This window comes from Lonchura striata, chromosome 18 (genome assembly GCF_046129695.1).
Source record: "Lonchura striata isolate bLonStr1 chromosome 18, bLonStr1.mat, whole genome shotgun sequence".
Taxonomy (NCBI): Eukaryota; Metazoa; Chordata; class Aves; order Passeriformes; family Estrildidae; genus Lonchura; species Lonchura striata.
The window spans coordinates 3,097,527-3,123,350 of NC_134620.1; the positions used below are offsets into that span (position 1 = coordinate 3,097,527).

At 54.4% G+C, this 25,824-nt stretch overlaps 1 protein-coding gene across 3 annotated transcripts in view; it reads left to right on the top strand.

Moving 5' to 3' along the window:
• Positions 1-25,824, top strand: part of KSR2 (kinase suppressor of ras 2) — an 80,868-nt gene that overhangs the window by 5,919 nt on the left and 49,125 nt on the right. For all 3 annotated transcript variants that reach the window (XM_077787116.1, XM_077787119.1, XM_077787118.1), the window contains exons 2-4: positions 130-270; positions 718-868; positions 10,585-11,083. In XM_077787116.1, the coding sequence (XP_077643242.1) occupies positions 130-270; positions 718-868; positions 10,585-11,083 (791 nt within the window). The remainder of the gene's footprint in view (positions 1-129; positions 271-717; positions 869-10,584; positions 11,084-25,824) is intronic.

The following is a 25,824-nucleotide window of genomic DNA, read 5'->3' on the forward strand; positions in this document are numbered from 1 at the left end:
CCAAACCTCGATGTTCTTGGCTGCAGGAGTGTTTTGGGGCAGAATTTTGAGCCTTGGGATGGGGCAGAGTGAGAGCTGAGCCCCAGCTGCCACTGGGTGATCCCATGAGGGTTTTCCCTTCTTTTCCAGAGCAAACTGGTGAAGTATTTCAGCCGGCAGCTGTCCTGCAAGAGGAAGGTGGCCCTGCAGGAGCGCAATGCCAAACTGGAGGGCTTCCCCCAGCTCCTGCACTGGTTCCGCATCGTCGACATCCGGAAGGAGGTGATGGAGGTAAGGGCTGGGCATTCCCACCTGGAAATCCTTTCCTTTCCTTTCCTTTCCTTTCCTTTCCTTTCCTTTCCTTTCCTTTCCTTTCCTTTCCTTTCCTTTCCTTTCCTTTCCTTTCCTTTCCTTTCCTTTCCTTTCCTTTCCTTTCCTTTCCTTTCCTTTCCTTTCCTTTCCTTTCCTTTTTTCCCCCTTTTTTCCCCCTTTTTTCCCCTTTCTTCCCCCTTCCCTGCCCTGTTCCCAGTCAAAGATGGGTTTTTCTGGTGCTCCCAGAGGTTGAACTGGGTCTGGAAATACCAAAAACTGGAGATAAACCTTCAGTTCCTCTAGGTTTCCTTGGAGATTCAGTTGGAGAAGGATGGGTTTGGGTGGATGGGTTCTCCCGCTGTTCCCGAGGTGCAGAGGATGCTCCAGGGCGGTTTGTCCCTCATTCCTGAGCCCTTCCTCCCGCAGGAAATCGCCCCGGGGCAGCTCAGCCTGGAGGATCTGCTGGACATGACGGACGAGCAGGTGTGTGCCACCGTGGAGAAGTTCGGGGCCAACAGCGAGGAGTGTGCCCGGCTCAACGCGTCCCTGTCCTGCCTCCGCAGCGTCCACAAGGCCGGTGAGCGACCCCGGCCCCGCGGGCTGCTGGCCTGTGGCCTCAGTGTGGGCAGAGCTCCTGCAGCCCTGGGGCTGCCTGGCATTCATTCCTGCAGGGAACATGTGGGAGCTGTGCTGGGAAAAGGATTTGGGGGTGCTGGTGGGTGACAGCAAGCCCCCCTGCCCTGGGCTGAGCCCCCAGTGTGGGCAGCAGGAAAGGAGGGGGGGATTCTGCCCCTCTGCCCTGCTCAGGTGAGACCCCACCTGCAGAGCTGTCCCTGGCTGGGGGGTCCCCAACATCAGGAGAACCTGGAGCTGCTGGAGTGAGACCAGAGGAGGAGATGCTGCAAGGGCTGGAGCCCCTCTGCTCTGGAGCCAGGCTGGGAGAGCTGGGGGTGCTCACCTGGAGAGGAGAAGCTCCAGGGAGAGCTCAGAGCCCTTCCAGGGCCTAAAGGGGCTCCAGGAGAGCTGGAGAGGGACTGGGGACAAGGGATGGAGGGACAGGACACAGGGAATGGCTCCCAGTGCCAGAGGGCAGGGATGGATGGGATATTGGGCAGGAATTGTTCCCTGGGAGGGTGGGCAGGCCCTGGCACAGGTGCCCAGAGCAGCTGTGGCTGCCCCTGGATCCCTGGCAGTGCCCAAGGCCAGGCTGGACAGGGCTGGGAGCAGCCTGGGACAGTGAGAGGTGTCCCTGCCATGGCAGGGCTGGCACTGGATGAGGGTCCCTCCAAAAGCAGCCCGTGCCATGACTCTTACAGGGTCCCCTGACCCCCGTGCCTGCAGCAGCTCGGTCAGGAGCCTCAGGGGAAAGCTCAGAGCAGCTCCAGCATCGCTCCCGGCCGGCCCAGAGCGGAGCCCCCATTCCCAAACCCCTTCCCAGGGAACGCCCCAGCCCCGGCCGCCCTTCCCGGCGCTGGATGCGCGGCTCCCGGGGCTGGCGGCTGCCCGGGCGGTGGCAGCAGAGCTCCGCTCTTCAGTCGCTGCCCGGAGCCGCTCCGGCGGCAGCGGCACCGGCGGCAGAGCGGGGCCGGGGCCGCCCCTGCCCGGGGAGGGACGGGGGGTGCGGCGCGGGCCGGGCAGAGCCCGGCTGTGCTGGCACCGAGCCTTGATGGGTCACAACTGAACCGTTTGGGTTGGAAAAGATCCTTTAGTAGCAAGTCCAGCCAAGGCCAGCACTGCCCCATGTCCCCAAGTGCCACATCCACACAGCTGTTAAATCCCTGCAGGGATGGGGATCCAGCACTGCCCTGGGCAGCTGTGCCACCCTGACCACCCTTTCCAGGAGGAATTTTCCCAAAATCCACCCTGAGCCTCCCCTGGCCCAGCCTGAGGCCGTTCCCTCTCCTCCTGTCCCTGTCCCTGGAGCAGAGCCCGACCCCCCGGCTGTCCCCTCCTGTCAGGAGCTGTGCAGAGCCACAAGGTCCCCCCTGAGCCTCCTTTTCTCCAGGCTGAGCCCCTTCCCAGCTCCCTCAGCCTCTCCTGGGGCTCCAGCCCCTTCCCAGCTCCATTCTCTTCCCCTGGACACGCTCCAGCCCCTCTGGCACAGCCCATCCCTATCCCCATGGTCCTGTGGTGCCAGCTCGGGACGGGCACTGCCAGCACAGGGGGTGACTGTGGGGCAGCAGCAAACCCTGGTGATTAGGGGACCCCAGACCCCCATGATTTGGGGACCCCTGACCCCTCTGCTTGGCTCCTGTCCCTTCTAGAGGGGCTCCTCCAAGACAGCTGCACCCCAGGGTTTGGGAGGCTGGGAATGAGCCCTGCTGGGTTTCCATCTGGGCTTTGCAGGTGTGGAGCAGCCCTTGGGGACAGCAGGGGACAGTGCTGGCCATGTGACACGGAGGGGCAGCTCTGGGGGACCAGCAGGGCACGGAATGTCCCAGAAGGATCCCAGCTCCAGCATGGGGAGATCCTGGCCACATCCAGCACTTCTGGATGCTCCCCAGGCCTCCTACATGGCACAGAGTGGCAGTGCCACCCCGTGCTGGGGACAGTGGCACTGGGGGGAGGTGGGGCTGTCTCAGCCCAGCCTGCCATTCCCTCGGGAGCTCCAGCTCCCTAAATCCAGCTCCTGCCTCCCTTCCCCTCGGCATTTCCATGAAGTCTCCCTGCTATTTGAGGAAGGGCGGTGGTGCCTCCCTGGGAAGGTTCTCAGCTGCTCTTTGTTTAAACACCTCTGACCTTTAAAGCCTCCTCCAACAAATCCCACTCCAATCAAATCCCACTCCCTCCCTCTGCCCGCTCGGCCTAGGGAATTCCCTGCTTTGGACAATCCACCTTGGCCTTTGGCTCAGGAGATGCAGGAAGCTTCTCTGGTTCTTCCAGAGTTTTCCGGCTGGAGGAGATGGAAGGAGGAGGAGATGGAAGGAGGAGGAGATGGAGGAGATGTAAGGAGGAGGAAATGGGAATACCAGAGGTCTGTGGGATGCTGCTGCTCCATTTGCTCCCTAATGGGGCAGCTGATGGGGCTGCCAGCATTGCTGGTGCTCCATTGGATCCCAGCAGGAGAGAGCCAGCGGGCATGGAGTGTTTGTTTCCCTTTTAACTCCCTCCATCACCCCGCTGCTCCCGGCAGCAGCGGCGGCTCTGGCCCTCCAGTGCTGCCGGGATGCTGCTGTGGCCACTCCTGCTCTGCCAGAGCTGGATCAGGACCTTGGGAATACCAGCTGCTGTGGGTCCGTGCCGTGCTGGAGATGCATTGTCCCATGGATGACACAGCCTTGGGGACAGGGAGGTGACAAGCAGAGCCCCAAGGGGTGCAGGGACTCCCAGGCAGTGGAGGAGACCAAATCTCCCTGAATTTCTCGAGGATTTGGGTGTGGGAAGCTCCACGTGCCATGTCAGATGGGTTCCCTGTTCCCTGCCTCTGGCTCCATCCCAGGAATTCTGCCCCTTTTCGTCCCCTGGGAGAGCAGGAGCAGAGTCCCTGCCCCTCTCCTGCCGGCAGGGACTTGGGAGCAGTGGGATTTCTGGCCAGGGAAGGGCAGGGTGCTCCCTGGATGCCTTGGGCTGCAGGTGGGGAGTGGGAGCCAACCATCCCACCCAGGCAGCGTGTTCTGATGGGATGTGGGATTGGGATGGGCAGAGCAGCACTCCTGGGACCTTGGGAATGTCCCCATGGCTGTTGGGGACTGAGCAGTGATGGGGTTGTGGCTTTGGGGTGCACTAAGGGGGTGTTGTGCTGCTTTAATCCATCCATCCATGGATCCATCCATCATCCATCCATGGATCCATCCATCCCAATCCATCCATCCATCCATCCATCATCCATCCATCCATCATCTATCCATCCATCCATCCCACCCATCCCCATCCATCCATCATCCATCCATGGATCCATCCATCCCAATCCATCCATCCATCCATCCATCATCCATCCATCCATCCCACCCATCCCCATCCATCCATCATCCATCCATGGATCCATCCATCCCAATCCATCCATCCATCCATCCATCATCCATCCATCCCACCCATCCCCATCCATCCATCATCCATCCATGGATCCATCCATCCATCCCCATCCATCCATCCATCTTCCATCCATCCATCCATCTTCCATCCATCTTCCATCCATCCATCTGCAGGATTCCAGGGATTTTGAGCTGCTGCCTGGCTCCATGGCCCTGTGACAGTGAGGCTGGCACAGTCCTGAGGAGCTGCCTGGGAATTTTTGGGATGGGGATAGCAAAGCATCCCGGGATGGCAGCGATGCTCTCTTTGGATGCCCTGTTGGGATTTTAGACCCACTGGGATATGACAGCCCCCCACAGGAGTCCCAGATGCACCAACTGCCTCAGAAATGCCTTTTAATCTCTATTTTAGCTGCATTTTATCTCCTTGCGAATCAATACATTGTCCTCATCCTAAAAATGTAATTAATGAACAAGTTACATCCTCCTTAAAAGCTGGAATTCCTTGGCAGGAGCCGCAGCGGCCGATTCCGAGACGCCAAGATTTGTATTCATAAAGCAGGAATGAGGTTCAGGATTAACCTTTCTCATCCGTCTTTATTTATTGAGTCGTTAATTAGAAGCCTTTAATTTCCCAGGCCACCCCTGCCTGGCCAGGGAGCTGGAGGCTGTTTCATGGAGATGGATTTTACCAGGATGGGCTTGGACAAGGAGGCGCTTCCCACGCCGAGCATCCTGGGGGCAGCAGGGAAAACCCCGGAGCAGCCCAAAAATCAGAGTGTGGCAAATCCAGATTAACCCTCTGCTTGGTGGTGCTACCAAGGCTGGATTGGGCTTTCCTTGGATCTCTGGCAGTGGGGTTTTGTTTTCGGGTTTGATGTCGGAGCGGGATTAATTTGATATTGAATCCGAGCGGAGCTGCGGCTCGAGGGGTTGATGGGCTGTGACTGCCGAGGGACGCGTGCAGGTTTTCAAGTGTCCTAGCGGGAAAAACGAGCTGGGATGGAATATTGATGAGCCTGGGAAGGCTGAGGGTGGCCTGGGGACAGCGCGGGGTCAGGCAGGGTCGGGAGCAGTGAGGGAAAACCAGGAAAAATCCCACTTTGGGGGGAATTTGGGAGCTGTGCTGGTGTGGTGGATAGGAGGGAAGAGCTGACCTTGATACCCCCGTGCTGCCAAGCTGGAGGATTCCAGAGTCCACTCCAGAAGCATGTGGCTGCTGGGACTGTGGGGGCTCCCAAAAAACCCTGGGCATTCCACAAACTCCAGTTTGGTCACCTGGGAGCAGCTCTTGGGAAGGGAAGGAGCGCTCGGAGCATCCCGAGGAGCAGCAGGGCTGCCTCGCCAGCTCCCATGGGAATTATTCCCAGCCTTCTCTTTTTGGGTAAGCAAAGCAAACCTTGCTCTTTGGCGTGCGGGACAGGTGGAATTTTTCCATCTCTGGACCCACGGCTGCATCCCAGTGCTGCCTCCTCTTCCCAGGAGTTGGTTTTCCTGTCGGTTTTTCGTGGAGCGGGTTGGGAGAAGTTTCCCTGCTGAAATGGGGTGGAGGGTGGGATGTGAGGGGACCCGTGGCGCCAAATTCATCCAAAGGAGCGTCCAGAGGGACACGGGAGGTGACTGTGGGACTGGGGGGTGGCTGTGGCTGATAGCCAAAAAATAATTGTCAGTAAACAAATATGCTTCTAACATATAATATAGAACATAGAATATAGAATTTATAATGCATAACACAAATATATATAATATATAATATATAATATATAATATATAATATATAATATATAATATATAATATATAATATATAATATATAATATATAATATATAATATATAATATATAATATATAATATAGGATATAGGATATAGGATATAGGATATAGAATATAGGATATAGAATATAGGATATAGAATATAGGATATAGAATATAGAATATAGGATATAGAATGTATACTGTATCATATATAATGTTATATATATTTATTATATATTATATATGTGTGTGTTCATACACATATATATAGAGTAATATAAAATATATATTAATGAATATATATTATATTTTATATATATTATATATTATTGAATATATATTCTTAAAAATATATATTAATATACTATATATATATTAATATTTTATATATTAATATATATAGATATATATTAAATAAATACTGTCTATTATACTATATAATAATAAAAATATAATTAATATAATATAATATAATATAAATAATATAATATATATTTTATATATAATTAAATATATATTATTAAATAAGATACTTAATTAATTATATATTAGTAATATATTAAATAAATACTGTATATTATACTACATAATAATAACAACTATAAAACATATATCAACGCTATGATGAACCAATACATGATAGCGGATCATATTTCGGATGGAACCCCGGCGGGCAGTTTGGAGGAGCGATCGGGACACGGGGACAGGGCTCTTTCCCTGCCGCGGGCTCCCGGAGCACGGAGCAGCGGCGGGAGCGGCGGCCGCCGCCCCGAGCCCCGAGCCTGAGCCCCGAGCCTGAGCCCCGAGCCCCGAGCCTGAGCCTGAGCCTGAGCCCCGAGCCTGAGCCTGAGCCTGAGCCTGAGCCTGAGCCTGAGCCTGAGCCTGAGCCTGAGCCTGAGCCTGAGCCCCGAGCCTGAGCCTGAGCCTGAGCCTGAGCCTGAGCCTGAGCCTGAGCCTGAGCCTGAGCCCCGAGCCTGAGCCCCGAGCCTGAGCCTGAGCCCCGAGCCCCGAGCCTGAGCCCCGAGCCTGAGCCCCGAGCCTGAGCCCCGAGCCTGAGCCCCGAGCCTGAGCCTGAGCCCCGAGCCCCGAGCCTGAGCCCCGAGCCTGAGCCTGAGCCTGAGCCCCGAGCCTGAGCCTGAGCCTGAGCCCCGAGCCTGAGCCTGAGCCCCGAGCCCCGAGCCTGAGCCCCGAGCCTGAGCCTGAGCCTGAGCCCCGAGCCTGAGCCTGAGCCCCGAGCCCCGAGCCTGAGCCCCGAGCCTGAGCCTGAGCCTGAGCCCCGAGCCTGAGCCTGAGCCTGAGCCCCGAGCCTGAGCCTGAGCCCCGAGCCTGAGCCCCGAGCCTGAGCCTGAGCCTGAGCCCCGAGCCTGAGCCCCGAGCCTGAGCCTGAGCCTGAGCCCTGAGCCTGAGCCCCGAGCCTGAGCCTGAGCCTGAGCCCCGAGCCTGAGCCTGAGCCTGAGCCCCGAGCCTGAGCCCCGATCCCCGATCCCGAGCCTGAGCCTGAGCCTGAGCCTGAGCCCCGAGCCTGAGCCTGAGCCCCGAGCCTGAGCCCTGAGCCTGAGCCCCGAGCCTGAGCCTGAGCCTGAGCCTGAGCCCCGATCCCCGATCCCGATCCCGAGCCTGAGCCTGAGCCTGAGCCCCGAGCCTCCAGCCTGAGCCTGAGCCCCGAGCCTGAGCCTGAGCCTGAGCCCGAGCCTGAGCCCCGAGCCTGAGCCCCGAGCCTGAGCCTGAGCCCCGAGCCTGAGCCTGAGCCTGAGCCTGAGCCCGAGCCTGAGCCCCGAGCCTGAGCCTGAGCCTGAGCCTGAGCCTGAGCCTGAGCCTGAGCCTGAGCCCGAGCCTGAGCCCCGAGCCTGAGCCCCGAGCCTGAGCCTGAGCCCCGAGCCTGAGCCTGAGCCCGAGCCCCGATCCCGATCCCCGATCCCGATCCCCGATCCCGATCCCGATCCCGAGCCCGATCCCCGATCCCGATCCCGAGCCCGAGCCCGATCCCGATCCCGATCCCCGATCCCGATCCCTATCCCGAGCCCCGATCCCGATCCCGATCCCTATCCCGATCCCGATCCCGGGCCCCGGGGCCGCGGGAGTTTCGCTGGTCGCTCCTCGGCGCGTTCCCGGCCGGAGCCGCTCCCGCCTCGCTCCTGCCGCTCTCCCCTCCGCAATTTGCTGCTCCCGGTGCTCGTGCCCGGCCCGGGATTTGTTTTCATTCCCGGGAGCATCGGCGGGACGCGGGGGCGCCACCGCATCTTCATTAACGCCGCTAATTAGCGCCGGGCCGGCTCGGCCTTATGCAAATCAAGGAGAGAGAAGCGGCCAATGGGAAAAGCGTGATTTGCATAGCGCAGATTTTTTAAACTTTTTTTTTTACAATATTTTTATTATTCTCAATTTTAGTTTCGTTTATTTTTATTTATTCATCGTTCTAACGAATTATTTTCTTTTTAAACAGTAATAGTTTTTATTTTATTTTTATTTCTTATTCTAATTAATTTTAATTTATAACATTTTTACTTCTTAGGCTTCATTTATTTGTACTTCTTATTCATTCTAATTAATTTATTTTATTTTTAGAGTTTTTAATTATTTTTTTACTTTATTTTTATGTATTTTTAATTTCAGTTAAATAACTTTAATTTTAAACATTTAAATTTTAATCTAAATGATGTTTTATTCTAAAGTATTACTTTTAATTTATAAAAATCTAACTAATATTTTTTTACTTTTATTTCTTATTCTTTATAATTCTTTAATATTATTTTTTCTTTTTATTCTTTGTTGATACATTTTAAAACATTTTACATCATCTAGGACTTGTTTACTGTTATTTTAAAAATATTCTATAATTATTTGGGAAATTTTTCCTGTTTATTTTTTAATATTTCACAATTATTTTGGCTTTTTTTTATCACTTATTTGGATGTTCTGCTCCGAGAAAATCATTCCAGCAAACTCCTCGTGCCCCATCTCCCACCCCTTCCCTCAAAGCTTTTTCTCAACCCAAACCTTTCATTTCCCAAGCTTCTCCTTTTGGAGCTTGAACTGGAACATTCCCATGAAAAGGCCGGAGCGAGGGGAGAGAATCCAGTTACCAACCCAGGCAGGGAGGGGGAAGTGAGGAGATTTGGGAAAGGAGATTTGGGAAAGGAGATTTGGGAAAGGAGGAGATTTAGGAAAGGAGGAGATTTGGGAAAGGAGGAGATTGGGAAGAGGAGATTTGGGAAAGGAGGAGATTTGGGAAAGGAGATTGGGAAGAGGAGATTTGGGAAAGGAGGAGATTGGGAAGAGGAGATTTGGAAAAGGAGGAGATTGGGAAAGGAGGAGATTTGGAAAAGGAGATTTGGGAAAGGAGATTTGGGAAAGGAGGAGATTTGGAAGAGGAGATTTGGGAAAGGAGATTTGGAAAAGGAGGAGATTTGGGAAAGGAGATTGGGAAGAGGAGATTTGGAAAAGGAGGAGATTTGGGGTTTCCTTGCTGGGGGCAATCACGGGCCTTGAGCTGGGCTCAAGAACCAAATTCCACCTGGCTCATCCCTGGGGTGCTCCGGAGGTGCTGCCCTGCTCCTGGTGCTGATGGATAATTAGCAGTGGAGAGGAGCCTCTGTTAATTACAGCCCCTCGTTATACAAATGGCACGGATGGGGGTGAGGTGGCATCAGCCTGGGTCAGGTGTCACCGTCCTGGGGGGATGTCCCATCCCAGTGCCACCATTTGGGGTGGCAGCGGGAGCTGGTGATGGTGTGGGACATGCGGGGACACCTCCAGGCCTGGCAAATTCCTCTCAGAGCGGTGAGGCTCCACAATTCCTTCCTGGCAGTGCCCAAGGCCAGGCTGGACAGGGCTGGGAGCAGCCTGGGACAGGGACAGGTGTCCCTGCCATGGCAGGGGTGACACTGGATGATCCTGTAGGAATCTCTGTGGTCTTCAGGCCACCCATCCCTCTGCTCTGGAGCCAGGCTGGGAGAGCTGGGGGTGCTCACCTGGAGAGGAGAAGCTCCAGGGAGAGCTCAGAGCCCTTCCAGGGCCTAAAGGGGCTCCAGGAGAGCTGGAGAGGGACTGGGGACAAGGGATGGAGGGACAGGACACAGGGAATGGCTCCCACTGCCAGAGGGCAGGGATGGATGGGAGATTGGGAATTGGGAATTGTTCCCTGGGAGGGTGGGCAGGCCCTGGCACAGGGTGCCCAGAGCAGCTGTGGCTGCCCCTGGGTCCCTGGCAGTGCCCAAGGCCAGGCTGGATGGGGCTGGGAGCAGCCTGGGATGGTTTGAGGTGTCCCTGCCCATGGCAGGGAGTGGGATGAGATGATCCTTAAGGTGCCTTCCCACACAAACCATTCCAAGATTCTGTAACACAGTGAAGCTTCTTGCTGGGATGCAGCGCCAGCATGGAATTAGTCACGGAACAGTTGGGTTGAAAGGAACCTTTAGGATCATCTCATTCCACGGGCAAGGACACCTTCCACTCAACCAGGCTGCTCCCAGCCCCATCCAAGCCATCAGCACTCCCAGGGATGGGCCGAGCAGGGAATTCCCGTCCTCTGCCCCACCGCATGGCCGTGTCTCTGTGCCCTCTCCAGGCGGGAGCCTCTCCAAGCAGGACTGGACCATCCAGTGGCCGAGCGCGGAGCCGGGCAAGGAGAACAGCCCTGGCTGCCCCCCGGAGCCGGGACCCTGGGGCAGGACGCACCCGAGCCCCAAAGCCCAGCCCAAGTGTGGGCAGCACCACTGCCACGCCAGCACGTCCCACGGCCCCACGTACACCCACGTGGACCGCCTGACCGTGGAGGGCCACCCGGGGCTGTGCCCACCCCTGGAGTCCGGCCACCGCTCCCTGCCGCCGTCCCCGCGGCAGCGCCACGCCGCGCACACCCCCCCGCGCACCCCCAACATCGTCACCACCGTGACGCCGCCGGGGACCCCGCCCGTGCGCCGCAGGAACAAGCTGAAGCCCCCCGGGACCCCCCCGCCCTCCTCGCGGAAGCTGATCCACCTCATCCCGGGGTTCACGGCGCTGCACCGCAGCAAATCCCACGAGTTCCAGCTGGGGCACCGCGTGGATGAGGCGCACACCCCCAAGTAAGTGGTGGCACGGGTGCTGGAGAGTGCTGGGGGGGATAAACCTCATCGCAGCGCCTCGGAAAAAGCACATTCAGCCCTAAATGTCGGTGGTTTGGCTGGAAGTTTTGTGTGGAAATTCCTTTTTGCAGCTCCTTGCAGCGGGGATGTCGTGGGATGGTGTTCTGCTCCCCTGGGATCTCATTTTGGGGTGGATGAGGAGCTGGGATGGCGTCGGTTCTGCTCCCCTGGGATCTCATTTTGGGGTGAAGGAGGAGCTGGGATGGTGTCGGTTCTGCTCCCGCGGGATCTCATTTTGGGGTGGATGAGGAGCTGGGATGGTGTCGGTTCTGCTCCCCTGGGATCTCATTTTGGGGTGGATGAGGAGCTGGGATGGTGTCGGTTCTGCTCCCCTGGGATCTCATTTTGGGGTGGATGAGGAGCTGGGATGGTGTCGGTTCTGCTCCCCTGGGATCTCATTTTGGGGTGAAGGAGGAGCTGGGATGGTGTCGGTTCTGCTCCCCTGGGATCTCATTTTGGGGTGAAGGAGGAGCTGGGATGGTGTCGGTTCTGCTCCCCTGGGATCTCATTTTGGGGTGGATTTTGGGGAGCACCCAGGGGCTCCAGGATCGCTGCCTGGCAATGCCGGAATGTGGCATGGCAGGGCTGGATTTTCCAGGACTGCGTGGGGGAGTGAGTGCACGGCGGAGAGAGGTGGGAAATGATCACATGGATATATGGATCTAGAAATCCTCGTGGAGAGGACAGGTTCTGTTCCGGAGAGCCCCGGGACCTTTCCCATCGCTGGCGCGCTCGGAGCGCGCTCTCCCGGCGCTGCCGCATCCCCGCGCTCCTGCTCTGCGGCTCCGCTGCCGGCAGAGGCTGCTGCTGGGCAGGGAAAGGATTCCCTGGCATCAGCACATCCCTCCCCATCCCTTTCCATCCCTTTCGGTGGCCCCGCTCGGAAAAACCTTTCTCCTGCCATGGCATGGGGTGGCAGAGGGGACTCGTGGCCACTTTGGGACATCGCCTCCTCTCCCTGAGGGTGTTTCGGGAAAGAGCTGGTCCAAAGCAGGATCCCAGGACAAACTGCTCTCTTCATCACAAAATTTGGGGATCTTGAGGATAAAAAGGCCGTGCCAGAATCCTGGGAAGAGTCTCCTGAGGGCTGTGGAGGGAACATGGATGCCTTGGCACAGCACAGACCCTCCGGCCTATCCGTGGTGTTTGGGCAGCTCCAGCTGGGACACGGGAAGGGTTAAATCCACTGAGGTGCTCCCAGCGCCTGACCTGGAGCTCCCCTTGTCGGGGCAGAGGGAGCCAGGGCGGGTTTGGGGGTGGCAGATGGTCTGGTGGCCTCAGCATCGCGGTGTCACTTGTCCCCCGGGCTGTGGCAGCCGTCACTGCGCGAGGTGAGGGTGATCGCCCACCCTCCTTTTCCCCTGAGCTGGGAATTTTTGGTCTCCAAAGGCTTTTAGCTTTTGGGAACAAAGCCATTTCAGCTGGAAAATGCCTCCTGGAATGCCACCTCGTGCTTGGGCACTGGGGAAGTGTTTGCTTCGTTCGGTCCCCAGGGGCACGGCCGCGTCCCCAGGGAGCATCCCCGCGCTCCCGGGGAGCAGCCTCTCCCTTCTCCTGCTTTCTTCAGCATTCCAGCCCCCAATCCACGCTCTGCCCTCAGCTGGAGAAGGTTTGATCCGCGGGTTGGTCACTGGATATTCCCTGATGCTCCTGAGCTGGAATTGCCGGGCACCACCGGGAAGGGAGCGCTGGAGATGCTGGGAAATCGGGACGCAGCCAGGCAGGGATCAAAGGAATCGAGGTTTGGGCAGGAAGGGACCTTAAAGCTCACGTCATTCCAAGGGCAGGGACACCTTCCAGCACTCGTGGTCACTCTGACATGGGGCTGGACACCATGAAATCTCCTGGTCACTGATCCCCCAGTGCGGGGATGGGGTGCCCAGAATTCCCTGCAAAGGGAAGGAGCAGGGAAGGACGTGGAGATGGAAATGTCACACGGGGTGACACAAACACACGGTGATGTCCCCTCTGCCTTCATCACTCTCCACCTTCCTGGCACATCCAGAGCAGCTGTGGCTGCCCCTGGATCCCTGGAGTGTCCCAGGCCAGGTTGGATGGGGTTTGGAGCAGGGAAGGTGTCCCTGCCATGGCAGGGGTGGCACTGGATGAGTTTGAGGTCCCTTCCCACCCAAACCATTCCGTGATTCCTTTGCCTGACTGCAGCCAGTTCTCCCAGTGTCTCCAGTGCTCTCTTCCCAGTGGTGCTGGGCAATTCCACCTCCTGGTGAGGGAATTAAGCAAGGAAAGGGCCAATATTGACAGGGCCCCGTTGTGCTCCAGGGGCCGCTGCGCCGGGCTGGATCCGGATTCCTGCAAACCTCTTGGAGAAGCAGGGGGAACTTCATTTTCTCTAATGGCACTTAATGATTTTGCAGGAGACAACCACTAAATCCTGCCTGCTAATCCCATTAGTGGTTCGGGATTGTAATTAGTGCATTAAAGAGGCAGCTTCTTCTTTTTTCCCTCTTTTTTTTCAACGCAGCCCTGCTGGAGTGGGAGCTGTTTATTAGCCTGGATGAGGTGGAAAATGCCTGGCACAGATAAAAAGTGGATTAAAATTGAAATATTTTCAGCCTCTTCTCAGCTAATTGTTATTTTATGGCCATGGCCATGGAATTTGAGGATGGGGTTTTTTTTCATGCCAAACTTTTACAGTGTCCCTGAAGTCTGAGTCCTCTGTGCTTCCTGCAGGAGGGAGCTCATCCCTGGTGGAGGATTTGGAACCTTCCCTGATCAATCCCTTCTGGGGTTTAATTGTGCTCCTGTGCCCTTGGGCTGCTTTGGATTGGGGCTTTCTGTTCCCTGTGTCCTGTTCCAGCATGGAAGGAGGGGCTGGACATGGAGAGATGAGAGTTTGAGGATACTCCTGGGAATCCCAAGTGCTGGGTGGGATCTCCTGGAGTGATTTGGGGAGGAGATTTACCTCCATCCTGCCTGGTGTCTGCGAGGACCCTTCTGAGACCCTCCCAGGAGAGAGGCTGGTGTCCCTCAGGCTGATTTATGGAATGGTTTGGGTGGGAAGAGACCTTAAGGACCATCTTGTCCCACCCCTGCCATGTCAGGGACACCTTCCACTGTCCCAGGCTGCTCCAAGCCCCAGTGTCCAGCCTGGCCTTGGGCACTGCCAGGGATCCAAGGGCACCCTGTGCCAGGGCCTGCCCACCCTCCCAGGGAACAATTCCTAATTCCCAATATCCCATCCATCCCTGCCACCGGACACATTCCCTGTGTCCTGTCACATTCCAAAGTCCCTTTATCCCTCCCCAGCTCGGGATGGGGTGAAAGGGGCTCTGGGGAGCCAGGGGTGACTTTGGCAGGAGGAGAAATCTCTCTCCCCATGAGCTGTGGGTTGGGATTGATGGAGTGGAGCCCTCGGGGTTCTCTGGGGCTGCTCCCCTCCCTGGATTTTTCCACCTTGGCACAGACAGAAAATAAACCACCACCATTTATTTGTGACAGCAGCAGCAGTGCCCGGGTCCCCTCCCGAGCAAGGCCACCGTGTACTGCTTGATTCCCGATGACAGCTCATAAACTCCTTTGAATGTTGTGTTTTGGATCTTATTCCCAGCGTTTAATCCATCATTTCTGTGTGCCAGGACCTTCTGAGGCAGGGGTTAAGTCTGATTTTTTTTTTTTGGAGCTCCCAGCATCCAATTTTCCTGCACGGAGTCTCCAGCTGTCGACCGTGACTCCGAGGTACGGAACATTACTCCTGAAAAGATCCCCTGACTTCCATAAATCCACAAGCCATAAACATCTCAGCAATGGTCCTGAAACGGAAACAAAACATTGAGAGTGGCTGATAAAATAATGCCCATTTAATACCTCATGAGTTCCACGGGCCATTGGAATCTCTCATGGACAGTTAATGATTATCCAGCAGCCAGGAGCCAGGAAAGAAACAAACTCGGAACGGGAGCTCTCAAAATCCATTGCTGAGGAGCAGAAATCCATCTAGCTCGTTAGGGGCGTGTGTTAATCCTTGGAAGGGGTGTCTGAGGGATCTGCCCTGGGGTGGGTGGACTTCACCCTTAGACCCATCCTTTAGCCCATCTTTTGTCCTTTGACCTTTATCTAAGCCAACCCATCATCCTTGGACCCATCCTTAGACCCATCCTTCATCTTTAGACCTCTTCTTGAACCTGTCCTCCATCCTTGGACCCCTCTTTAGACCTGACCTTTGGCCCATTCTTTATCCTTTGGCCCATCTTTTATCCTTTGATGTCTACCTAGACCCACCCATCATCCTTGGAGCCATCCTTAGACCCGTCCTTCATCTTCAGACCTGCCCTTGAACCCATCCTCCATCCTTGGACCCCTCTTTAGACCTGACCTTTAGCCCATCTTTTGTCCTTGGACCTCTATCTAAGCCCACCCATCATCCTTGGAGCCATCCTTAGACCCGTCCTTCATTTTCAGACCTGCCCTCGAACCCATCCTTCCTCTCTGGACTCCATTAGACCTGGCCTTTGTCCTTTGGCCCATCCTGTATCCTTTGACCTGTACTTAGACCTTTTCTTTGCACTCAGACACATCCATCATCCTTGGAGCCATCCTTAGACCCCTCCTTCATCTTTAGACCTGGCCTTGGACTCCTTGAATCCTTTGGGGATTAGACCCTTGAATCCTTTGGCCCGTACTTGGACTTTCCTTTTGTCCTTAGAACCATTCTTCATTTTTAGAGCCATCCTTAGACCTATCCTTCATCTTTAGATCCATTCTTGGACCCACCTTTCATTCTTGGACCCACCTTTCATCCTTCGACCCATCCTTTGTCCTTTGGCCCATCCTTAGATCCTTCTTCCATTCACCCATTTTTGGATCCCTCCTTCACCTTTAGGCCTTGGACCTGTCCTTCATCCCTGGACCCCTCCTTAGACCCACCCGTTGATCCATCCTTCCTTCCTTGACCCACACTTTGTCCTTTGACTCATCCTTAGACCCATCCTTCATCCTTGGACCCCTCCTTAGGCCCGTCCTTTGTCTTTCAGGCCTGTCCTTAGACCAGTCCTTCATCCTTGGACCCCTCCTTAGATCCACCCTTCATATTTTAGCCCGTCCTTCTTCTTCTGACCCCTCCTTAGACCCCTTCTTCTTCATCTGAGCCCTCCTTAGACCCATCCTTCTTCCTCTGGTCCTTCCTTAGACCCATCCTTCATCCCTGGAGCCCTCATTAGACCCACTCTTCATCTTTTAGCCTGTCCTTCTTCCTCTGATCCTTCCTTAGACCTGTCCTTTGTCTTTCAGGCCTGTCCTTAGACCCATCCTTCTTCCTCTGATCCTTCCTTAGACCCATCCTTCATCCCTGGACCCCTCATTAGATCCACTCTTCATCTTTTAACCCATCCTTCTTCCTCTGATCCTTCCTTAGATCCATCCTTCATCCTTGGACCCCTCATTAAACCTATTCTTCATCTTTTAACCTGTCCTTCTTCCTCTGACCCCTCCTTAGACCCATCCTTCATCCTTGGACCCCCCTTGGGCCCATGCCCTGACCCACCCTTCACCCCTGACCCTTGCTGAGGGGAGCTGAGCCCAAACCCTCCTCTACTTCCCACCTGTGGCTGCCTGGCCACATCCATGGACCCCTCGAGGAGCATCCTCTGGGAAGCAGCTGGAGGTGTGCACCTTGTCACCTAGCTCAGGTTTGGGCTAGGTAGGACGAGGCTCCTCCAGCTCAAGGCAGCTGGATTTTGGATAAATTTTCCATGAATTCTCCTTATCCTGTGTTGCTGCAGTGACATTCCGGCTGTGGGTGTTTTCCTGCTGGAAAAACCTGTTGGTTCAAAGCTTTCTGAATGTTCATTTCCTTCCCTTTTGCTCCGTTGGCACCGAGGTGGTTTTTTGGTGGGACTTTTCCAGACTGGGATGAGGATTTCCTGGCTGGGTGAAGTCAGACGTGGAGTTCAGATGTGAACTGCTGATAGGGCACATCCCCAGTTTCTCCTTTTCCTTTTTCCTTGAATTATCTCCAGCTTTAACTTTTGTAGGGGGTGTTTTTCTCCGTCCCACATTACAAATTCCTGACAACGGGATATTTCCTGGGGCACTTGGCCAAGTCTATTGCCCAACTGGGGCCATCAAGGCAGAGAGGTGAAAAACTGAATCCCAGACCTCCAAAAGCCTGGGAGTAGAGGGCACAGAGGTGAAAAGCTGAATCCCAGACCTCCAAAAACCTGGGAGCAGAGGGCACAGAAGTGAAAAACTGAATCCCAGACCTCCAAAAACCTGGGAGCAGAGGGTACAGAGGTGAAAAGCTGAATCCCAGACCTCCAAAAACCTGGGAGCAGAGGGTACAGAGGTGAAAAACTGAATCCCAGACCTCCAAAAACATGAGAGAAGAGGGTACAGAAGTGAAAACTGAATCCCAGACCTCCAAAAACCTGGGAGCAGAGGTCTTCTCCACCATCCCCACCCCACCGAGCAGCCTGAGCTTAGACTGTGCCTCAGATTTAATCATTTAAGCTGCTCCTAAATAGGCCCTGATGGGTCATTAATTCTGCTGCTCTGCAACCTTGATAATAATGATGTTTCCCCTTGTAGCAATTCTCATCCACCTGGTGGATCGATGATTTGATGTTCTGCATGGGCAGGATTCAGGAGAGCATCCAGGCAGCTCCTCTGCCATTCCAGCTTTGGAGAGGCAGGTGGGCTCCTGGCGTTGGGGATGAGCAGGAGATGGATGTTTGCAGAGCAGGTGGAGGCAGCAGGACGTTGCCAAGGTGTGGAAATAATTCCATATGGAGCATCTTCCCAAGGTGGGCACTGGCACCTGGCTTGTCCCAGCCCTGGGGTGGCAGCAGGAGCAGGGCAGTGCCCGTCCCCTGAGCTGGCACTGCTGGGGCACCTCCAGAGCTGGGGCAGCGCTGGGAGCCTCCTGCCAGGAGAGACCTGGAGGGGCTGGAGCGTGTCCAGGGCAGGGAACGGAGCTGGGAAGGGGCTGGAGCCCCAGGAGAGGCTGAGGGAGCTGGGAAGGGGCTGGAGCCCCAGGAGAGGCTGAGGGAGCTGGGAAGGGGCTGGAGCCCCGGGAGAGGCTGAGGGAGCTGGGAAGGGGCTGGAGCCCCAGGAGAGGCTGAGGGAGCTGGGAAGGGGCTCAGCCTGGAGAAAAGGAGGCTCAGGGGGGACCTTGTGGCTCTGCACAGCTCCTGACAGGAGGGGACAGCCGGGGGGTCGGGCTCTGCTCCAGGGAACAGGGACAGGAGGAGAGGGAACGGCCTCAGGCTGGGCCAGGGGAGGCTCAGGGTGGATTTTGGGAACATTTCTGCATGGAAAGGGTGGCCAGGGTGGCACAGCTGCCCAGGGCAGTGGTGGATCCCCATCCCTGCAGGGATTTAACAGCTGTGTGGATGTGGCACCTGAGGACAGGGGTGGGCTCCATGATTTCAGAGGTCTTTTCAAACATAAAGGATTCCATGATCTCCACGCTGTTATTTATCCTGAAAACAGAGCCCAGCCTGGAACTTCAGCGAGGGGGAGAGCGTGGCAGTGCAGGAATTTGGAGATTTGGAGAGCGAAACGAGCAGCATCTCTCCCTGTGCCTCCAAACCATCCCCCTGATTAATGTGGCTGCCGCTGCCGGCGAGCCGGGGCTGTGGAGCTGTGCACAGCCCCTGGAACGGGTCCAGCTCCCTCAAAGGATGGTTTGCACACCACGAGGTGACAGTGATGAGTGGCCCCCGTACCAACCTGGCTCCGTGCTGGAATTATCCCACTGCTCCGGGCTGTGGCGCTCCTTAGGAGTGTCATTAATGTTAATTACGGCCCTGCTATTCCATCCAGAGCGCTGCAGCTTTGCCGTGCTCAGAGGAGAAACTTCTCACCGTGTCCTTTAATGAGGAGTTGAGGCTCCTTCCGAAGCCAGACGGGCGTGAGGATGAATTTAGATCAGGATTAACGTCCTGGGAAGGTGGCACCGCGTTCCTGGTGCTCGGTGTGAGGGCACGGAGAGGGCAGGGGCTGTGGGCAGGGCCCGGGGTGGTGGCAGGACAGGGACTGACCACTGATGGTCTTGGCAGAGCCCAAGCTCTTCCCAGCTCTGTCTTCCAGCTGGGAAGTCAGGGAGCAGCTCCCCTCTTCACTTCTTCGGGGTTCAAGAGGTTGGTGGGAGCTTCTCCTGCCACCCCAGCCCTGACCTGCTGTGGTGGCTCAAGCAGGGGCTGGGTTGGCCAAGTGCTCCAGGGGATCCCTTGGCAATAATGGGATGAAAACCAAAAGCAGGGAGTTCTCCCCAGTGTCCAGAGGAGCTCACAGAGCTGCTCCAGGGACTGGAGCCCCTCTGCTCTGGAGAGAGGGGAGGATCCAGGCTGGGAGAGCTGGGGGTGCTCACCTGGAGAGGAGAAGCTCCAGGGAGAGCTCAGAGCCCTTCCAGGGCCTAAAGGGGATCCAGGAGAGCTGGAGAGGGACTGGGGACAGGGATGGAGGGACAGGACACAGGGAATGGCTTCCAAGTGCCAGAGGGAGGGATGGATGGGAGATTGGGCAGGAATTGTTCCCTGGCACAGGGTGCCCAGAGCAGCTGTGGCTGCCCCTGGATCCCTGGCAGTGCCCAAGGCCAGGCTGGATGGAGTTTGGAGCAGCCTGGGACAGTGGGAGGTGTCCCTGCCCATGGCAGGGTGGAATGGGATGAGCTTTAAGGTTCCTTCCATCCAAAACCATTCCAGGATTGTCCAGTCTGGGGCGGATCTGCCCCACCTGGCTGAGGTTGTGTGACCTGGGGATGGGGAAACCCCCTCAGGCTGCCCCAGGGGCTGGATCCCTGTGGAAGCTCCTCCATCCAAAGGAGACTCAGCCCCAGCAGCCCTGGCTGCCCCCAGCTCACCCTCACTGCCCTTGGGTGGCCCTCGAAGAAACGTAACGGTGGCAACCAAGAAAACAGAAGGGGCTTAATGAGAAACAGCTCCAGCTCCAGGATCCTGGCAATTACCTCTTCCAGCTCCTTCCTGCCCCTGTCTGCTCCCAGTGCTGTTCCTGCAGCCCCGAGCAGGAGGAGGGCAGGGGGGAAACCTGTTTGGCTCAAATTCCCTTCAAAGAATTTCCCAGCTTTATAATTTGCAGCTGTAATAAAAAAAGTTCCACTTTGTGCTTGGAAAAGAGAATAATAGATCAGTCAGACTCGAGCCTGGAAATTCAGGCATCCAGGGAAGTGGGGACAGGCACTTGGATAAATATTTAACTGCCGAGGCTTTGATATGAAGGAGCTGCTTTTCCTCTGGCTGGGGGAGGGAGGGATTGTTGCCTCTTTATGGGAATGAGGAGGATAAGTGGAACATCTGGAGGATATTCTGTGTTTATTTCATTATCTCAGCCCCTCCTTGCTCAGGAGTGTGAACATTGTGTGGAGCTTGTTCAGGTTTGGGTGGAGAATGAAGGAATTTCAGCTTTTCAGGCGGGTTCCAAAAATCCACCGCCTTGAAAGCTGAAAATCCTTAAGAAGCTGGTGCCATCCTGAGTGCACCAGGGGGATTTGGGATGTGGGATGGCACTGGGCACGGAGCTGTGCGTTTATCCCGGCGCCAAAGGTGACCTGGTGCCTCCTTTCCTGGCTGAGACGCCTCCAGCTGGGCTGGTTTTGATCCCAACTCCCCAAGGTTGTTTGGGAATGCTCAGATTCCTTAGGCAGGGTGGGATTTTTAATGGTTTATTTGGGAATCCTTGGAGAAAAAGGTCAGATTTTGCCATTTGTGTGCCAATATGGGAGAAGTGGCAGAAGTTCTGGAGAGGGGCTTTGGTAAGGAGGGACAGGACACAGGGAATGGCTTCCCACTGCCAGGGGGCAGGGCTGGATGGGATATTGGGAATTGGGAATTGGTCCCTGAAAGAACAGATTGAAGCTGTGGCTGCCCCTGGATCCCTGGGACAGTGGGAGGTGTCCCTGCCCATGGCAATGTTTGGATAAAATAATCTTCAAGCTCCCTTACCACCAAATAATTATTGCATGAAAGAATGCCAGAGTGAATCTGAGTAATTTTTTTTTTTTTTTTTTTGTCATTCCAAAGAATTTCAGAGTGAATCTGAGTATTTTCTTCCTTTTTTTTTTTTTTCCATTCCATTGGATGCTGCTGGTGTAGGAGGCACGGGGGCAGCACTTCACCTGCTCCTTGCTCTGATTTAATCGGGAATATTGTGCAATTAAACCACTCCAAAAGCCATAAATCTTCGGGGCTGAATCCCCGGCCGGGGCCACACGCTCCCGGCCAGGCAGCAGCGATCTTTAATCCTTTGCAGCTGAAATACCGAAGAGAGGATTTTTTTTTTTTTTTTTCCCCACTCTATTTCCCTTCCTTTAAGAGCAACGCTTGTGTGGAAATTGGTGTGTGCTGGTGAGGAGCAAAGTGGTGAATAAAACATCACCTGGCTCCAGCGGCTGCAGGGGCAGCTCCTGCCTTGTGGTTAAATTTTAAATTAAACCCATTTTAATTCTTTTAAACGGCAGTAAGAATGGAAGCGACAACACATGCTTGCAGGGCAAGTTGCTACTTGATTTCCGGGTTTTTTAAGTGTTTGGGATGGAGGATAAGCTCTGCCAGAGCTGAGGAATGATTGGGATGTTGCCTTTGGGATGTTTTTTGGGATGAGCCATATTCCAGGAACATCACAGCCCTGTGAATATTGACTCGATTTCCAGGTTTTTTCAAGAGTTGGGAATGGAGGATGAGCTCTGCCAGAGCTGAGGAATGGTTGGGGTGTCCCCTTTGGGATGTTTTTTGGGATGAGCCATATTCCAGGAACATCACAGCCCTATAATCATTGACTCGATTTCCAGGTTTTTTAAGTGTTTGGAATGGAGGATGAGCGCTGCCAGAGCTGAGAATGGTTGGGATGTCCCCTTTGGGATGTTTTTTTGGGATCAGCCGTATTCCAGGAGCATGACCGCCCTGTGAACGTTGGATTTTTGCTCCCTGTAACACACGGATCCCACCGTGCCCATTCCAGCACTTCCTGCTCTTCCAGCCACCAAACCAGCCCGGGACATCCCAGCGGGACAAAACCTCCCCGGGCTCCTTTCTGCGGAACCCTACAACGCTTTTCTGTGGAAATCCTGTAACATCCCGGCCCCCCGCGCTCCGCAGCCGCTGTCAATCCCTGCCCTCCCGCTGACGGGCCCTTTGTCCCGGTGTCTGCTCCTGTTTTTCAGTGCCTGTTGAAACCCGCGATTTTTTTCCCCCCAAAGCCGGTGATAAGCGTTTGACGGATCGCAGCGAGCAGGCGGGGATGAGCCATTCAGGCGGGATTGACACCTAAAGGGATTTGCATTAAACGCTTCAAACTCGCTCGGCTTTTTTTTTCTTTTTTTCTTTTTTTTTTCTTTTCATTTCATTCCCCTTTTTTTTTTTTTTTTTTTTTTTTTTTTTTTAATCTGTCATTATATATTTAGCAAATTCCCGCATGAAATTACGGCCCCAACCGTTGGCATTCACCCATCTGAGAAGGAATTGCTCCCGGCACTGGTTTTCCCGAGCATCCCGAGGCAGGAATCAGCCCCGATGCTCCACGAGCTCTGCCTTGGGGGGTTGGTTTGGGCTCTCCTGGCCGAGGGATGCACGGGATAAAGGAGGAAAATGAGGAATTCTGGGTTGCAGAGGGTTAGCGCGTGTGAGAGGTGAAGGAGAGGGGGATGCTGGAGGTGCTCACGATGTGCCAAGGGCTGAGACGTGGGATTTTGGGAAAGATTTGGGAAGCCAATGTTGGAATCTGTGGTATTGATGATCCTGAGGTTGTGGAAAGTCTCTGTCTGTCAGCCCCCTGCCAAAGCAGAAGCCACAATTGGTCTGTGCTGGTTTCCAGGTTGTTTATTCTGTTGATCTCTCACATGTTCTGCTGCCCTGCCCAGCTCTGTCCTGCAGGGCAGCGTGTGGGGCTCTGCCCTCAGTGGGATGTGACAAACATTCAATACCAGAAACTCCCTGGGCTGCATTTACAAGAACGTGCCAATATCTGTCACCTACGTTGGACAGTGTGTCCCCAGCCTGAACCAACAGAAAAATGCCAACACCACAGTGAGACATGGAGGGCATGAAGAAGGAGAAAAAGGACAAGGCACACCCAATTTCCTCCATCTTGTCCCCTTTGGACCCCTTATCTAGAATCCTAAAATTTTACTTTTGCACCCATGCCACACTTAATTATTACTGATATCAAACATTCAGAGCTGGTAATTCATCCTGTAAGATTGAAAACTCTTTTGCATGGGCAGAGATCACAGCCAGTGTCTCTGGGGGCTCTGTCCAGGGGGTTCCTGACCCCTGCCAGGCTCCCAGGGCAGCCAGAGGGAAGCTCTGCATTCCCACAAGCCAAGGGATGCGGGGAACAGGGGCTGATCCCGATGTGCTGCTGGGTTCCTGCAGCGAGGGGTAGAATCCTGGGAATACCCAGCTTTGGAGCCTTCTGGAGCAGGGAAGAGGGTGGGACAACCCTGGAGAGAGGCAAAAGAAATAGTGAGGGATGTCCAGATTTCGGGATCTGCTCCGAATCTGCCAGGGAAGGCACCCTTGGCCCGTGGGGGCATTTTCCTGCCATCCCTGCAGGGTGCTCGGGGCATCTCCCAGGTTTTGAGAAGCTCCAAGCTTCAAGATGGACCAGGTGTGGTTCTCTCTGCTCTCTCAAAATGCTTTGGGGCCAAAATAAAAAATATCAGCTCCACAATCCTGCCTCCTTTTCCTGAAGCAGGGTTGACTTGGGCCTTATCCCCATGGAAAATTGAAATTAGGCTGACGTTTTCCCTTCGGTTTTTTGGCGTGTTTTTGGTTTTTTTTTTTTGGGGGGGGGGGGGGGTTAGTTTGTCTTTTTTTTTTTGTGGGTTTTTAGTTTTTTGTGGGGTTTTGGTTTGTTTTTTGTTTTTAGTTTTTTATTTTGTAAGTTCCCCTTTTTTGCCTTGGCTGTCCTTGTGGAATTGGAAGCCTGGCACAGGGAAGAGTGCTCCCCCTGCCCAGCTGGGATGGGGAATTTAGGCTGGGAGCACCAGGATCCATTTCCAACATGTTTTTCCCCACTTTGGCTAAATGAGAGAAGGATGGAAATGCTTGACTTGGGCACTGCCAGGGATCCAGGAGCAGTCACAGCTGCTCTGGGCACCTGTGCCAGGGCCTGCCCACCCTCACAGGGAGGAATTCCTTCCCAAAATCCCTTCTAAATCATCCCTCTTTCAGTTTGAAATCATTTCTCTTTGTCCTGTCACTATCTCTGGAATCATGGAGTGGTTTGGGTTGGGAAGGACCTTGGAGATCATCATAATCCAACCAGTGCAGGAGAATGGATGGATGGGGATGGATGGATGGATGGATGATGGATGGATGGATGAATGATGGATGGATGGATGGATGGATGGATGGATGGATGGATGGATGGATGGATGGATGGATGGATGATGGATGGATGGATGGATGGGGATAGATGGATGATGGATGGATGGATGGATGGATGGATGGATGGATGGATGGATGAATGATGGATGGATGGATGGATGGATGGATGATGGATGGATGGATGGATGGACTGATGATGGTGGATGATGGATGGATGGATGGATGGATGGATGATGGATGGATGGATAGATGATGGATGGATGGATGGATGGATGGATGGATGGATGGATGGATGGATGGATGATGGATGGATGGATGGATGGACTGATGATGGTGGATGATGGATGGATGGATGGATGGATGGATGGATGGATGGATGATGGATGGATGGAGGATGGATGGATGGATGGATGGATGATGGATGGATGGATGGATGATGGATGGATGGATGGATGGACTGATGATGGTGGATGATGGATGGATGGATGGATGGATGGATGGATGGATGGATGGATGGATGATGGATGGATGGATGGATGATGGATGGAGGGATGGATGATGGATGGATGGATGGATGGATGGATGGATGGATGATGGATGGAGGGATGATGGATGGATGGATGATGGATGGATGATGGATGATGGATGGATGGATGGATGGATGAATGGATGATGGATGGATGATGGATGGATGGGTGGATGATGGATGGATGGATGGATGGATGGATGGATGGATGGATGATGGATGATGGATGGATGGATGATGGATGGATGGATGATGGATGGATGGATGGATGGATGATGGATGGAGGGATGATGGATGGATGGATGATGGATGGATGATGGATGATGGACAGATGACCGCTCATGGCAACAAGTCCTTTATGAGGTGCCCATGACCAGCCTCATCCTCCAGCCCTGCCCCAAGGATGGTTTTTGACCCATTTTTGCCAGAGATGCCCCAAACAGGGCTTGGTTTGCTCCATGTCCCTCAGGCACTCCTTGTCCCCAAGCCAGGGGACAGGAAGTTTTCCATGGATGCTCCTGCTCCTTTCCAGGCTTTGTTTCCTGCCCCTCTTCCCTCAGGACAAGGATCAAGGCCATGGGAGGACAGGCAGCCAGCCCAGTCACCCAGTTGGCTCCTGCTGTTTATTATTCTTTAATATTTTTTCTTCTCCTGAAGAAACAGAGAGAGGAAAAAAAATATCTCTCTGTCCAAAATCACTCATCCTTCCTAATAATGAGAGCTGTCAGCAGCCCTGCTTGGCGAGGAAATGATGCTCGCAGTAAATATTTGGTCTGGAGCTGATTTATGGGTGGAAAAAAAACAAGATTAGTGCTTAATCACTGCCTTTCAGGAAGGGCTTTGGGCCAGGGCTG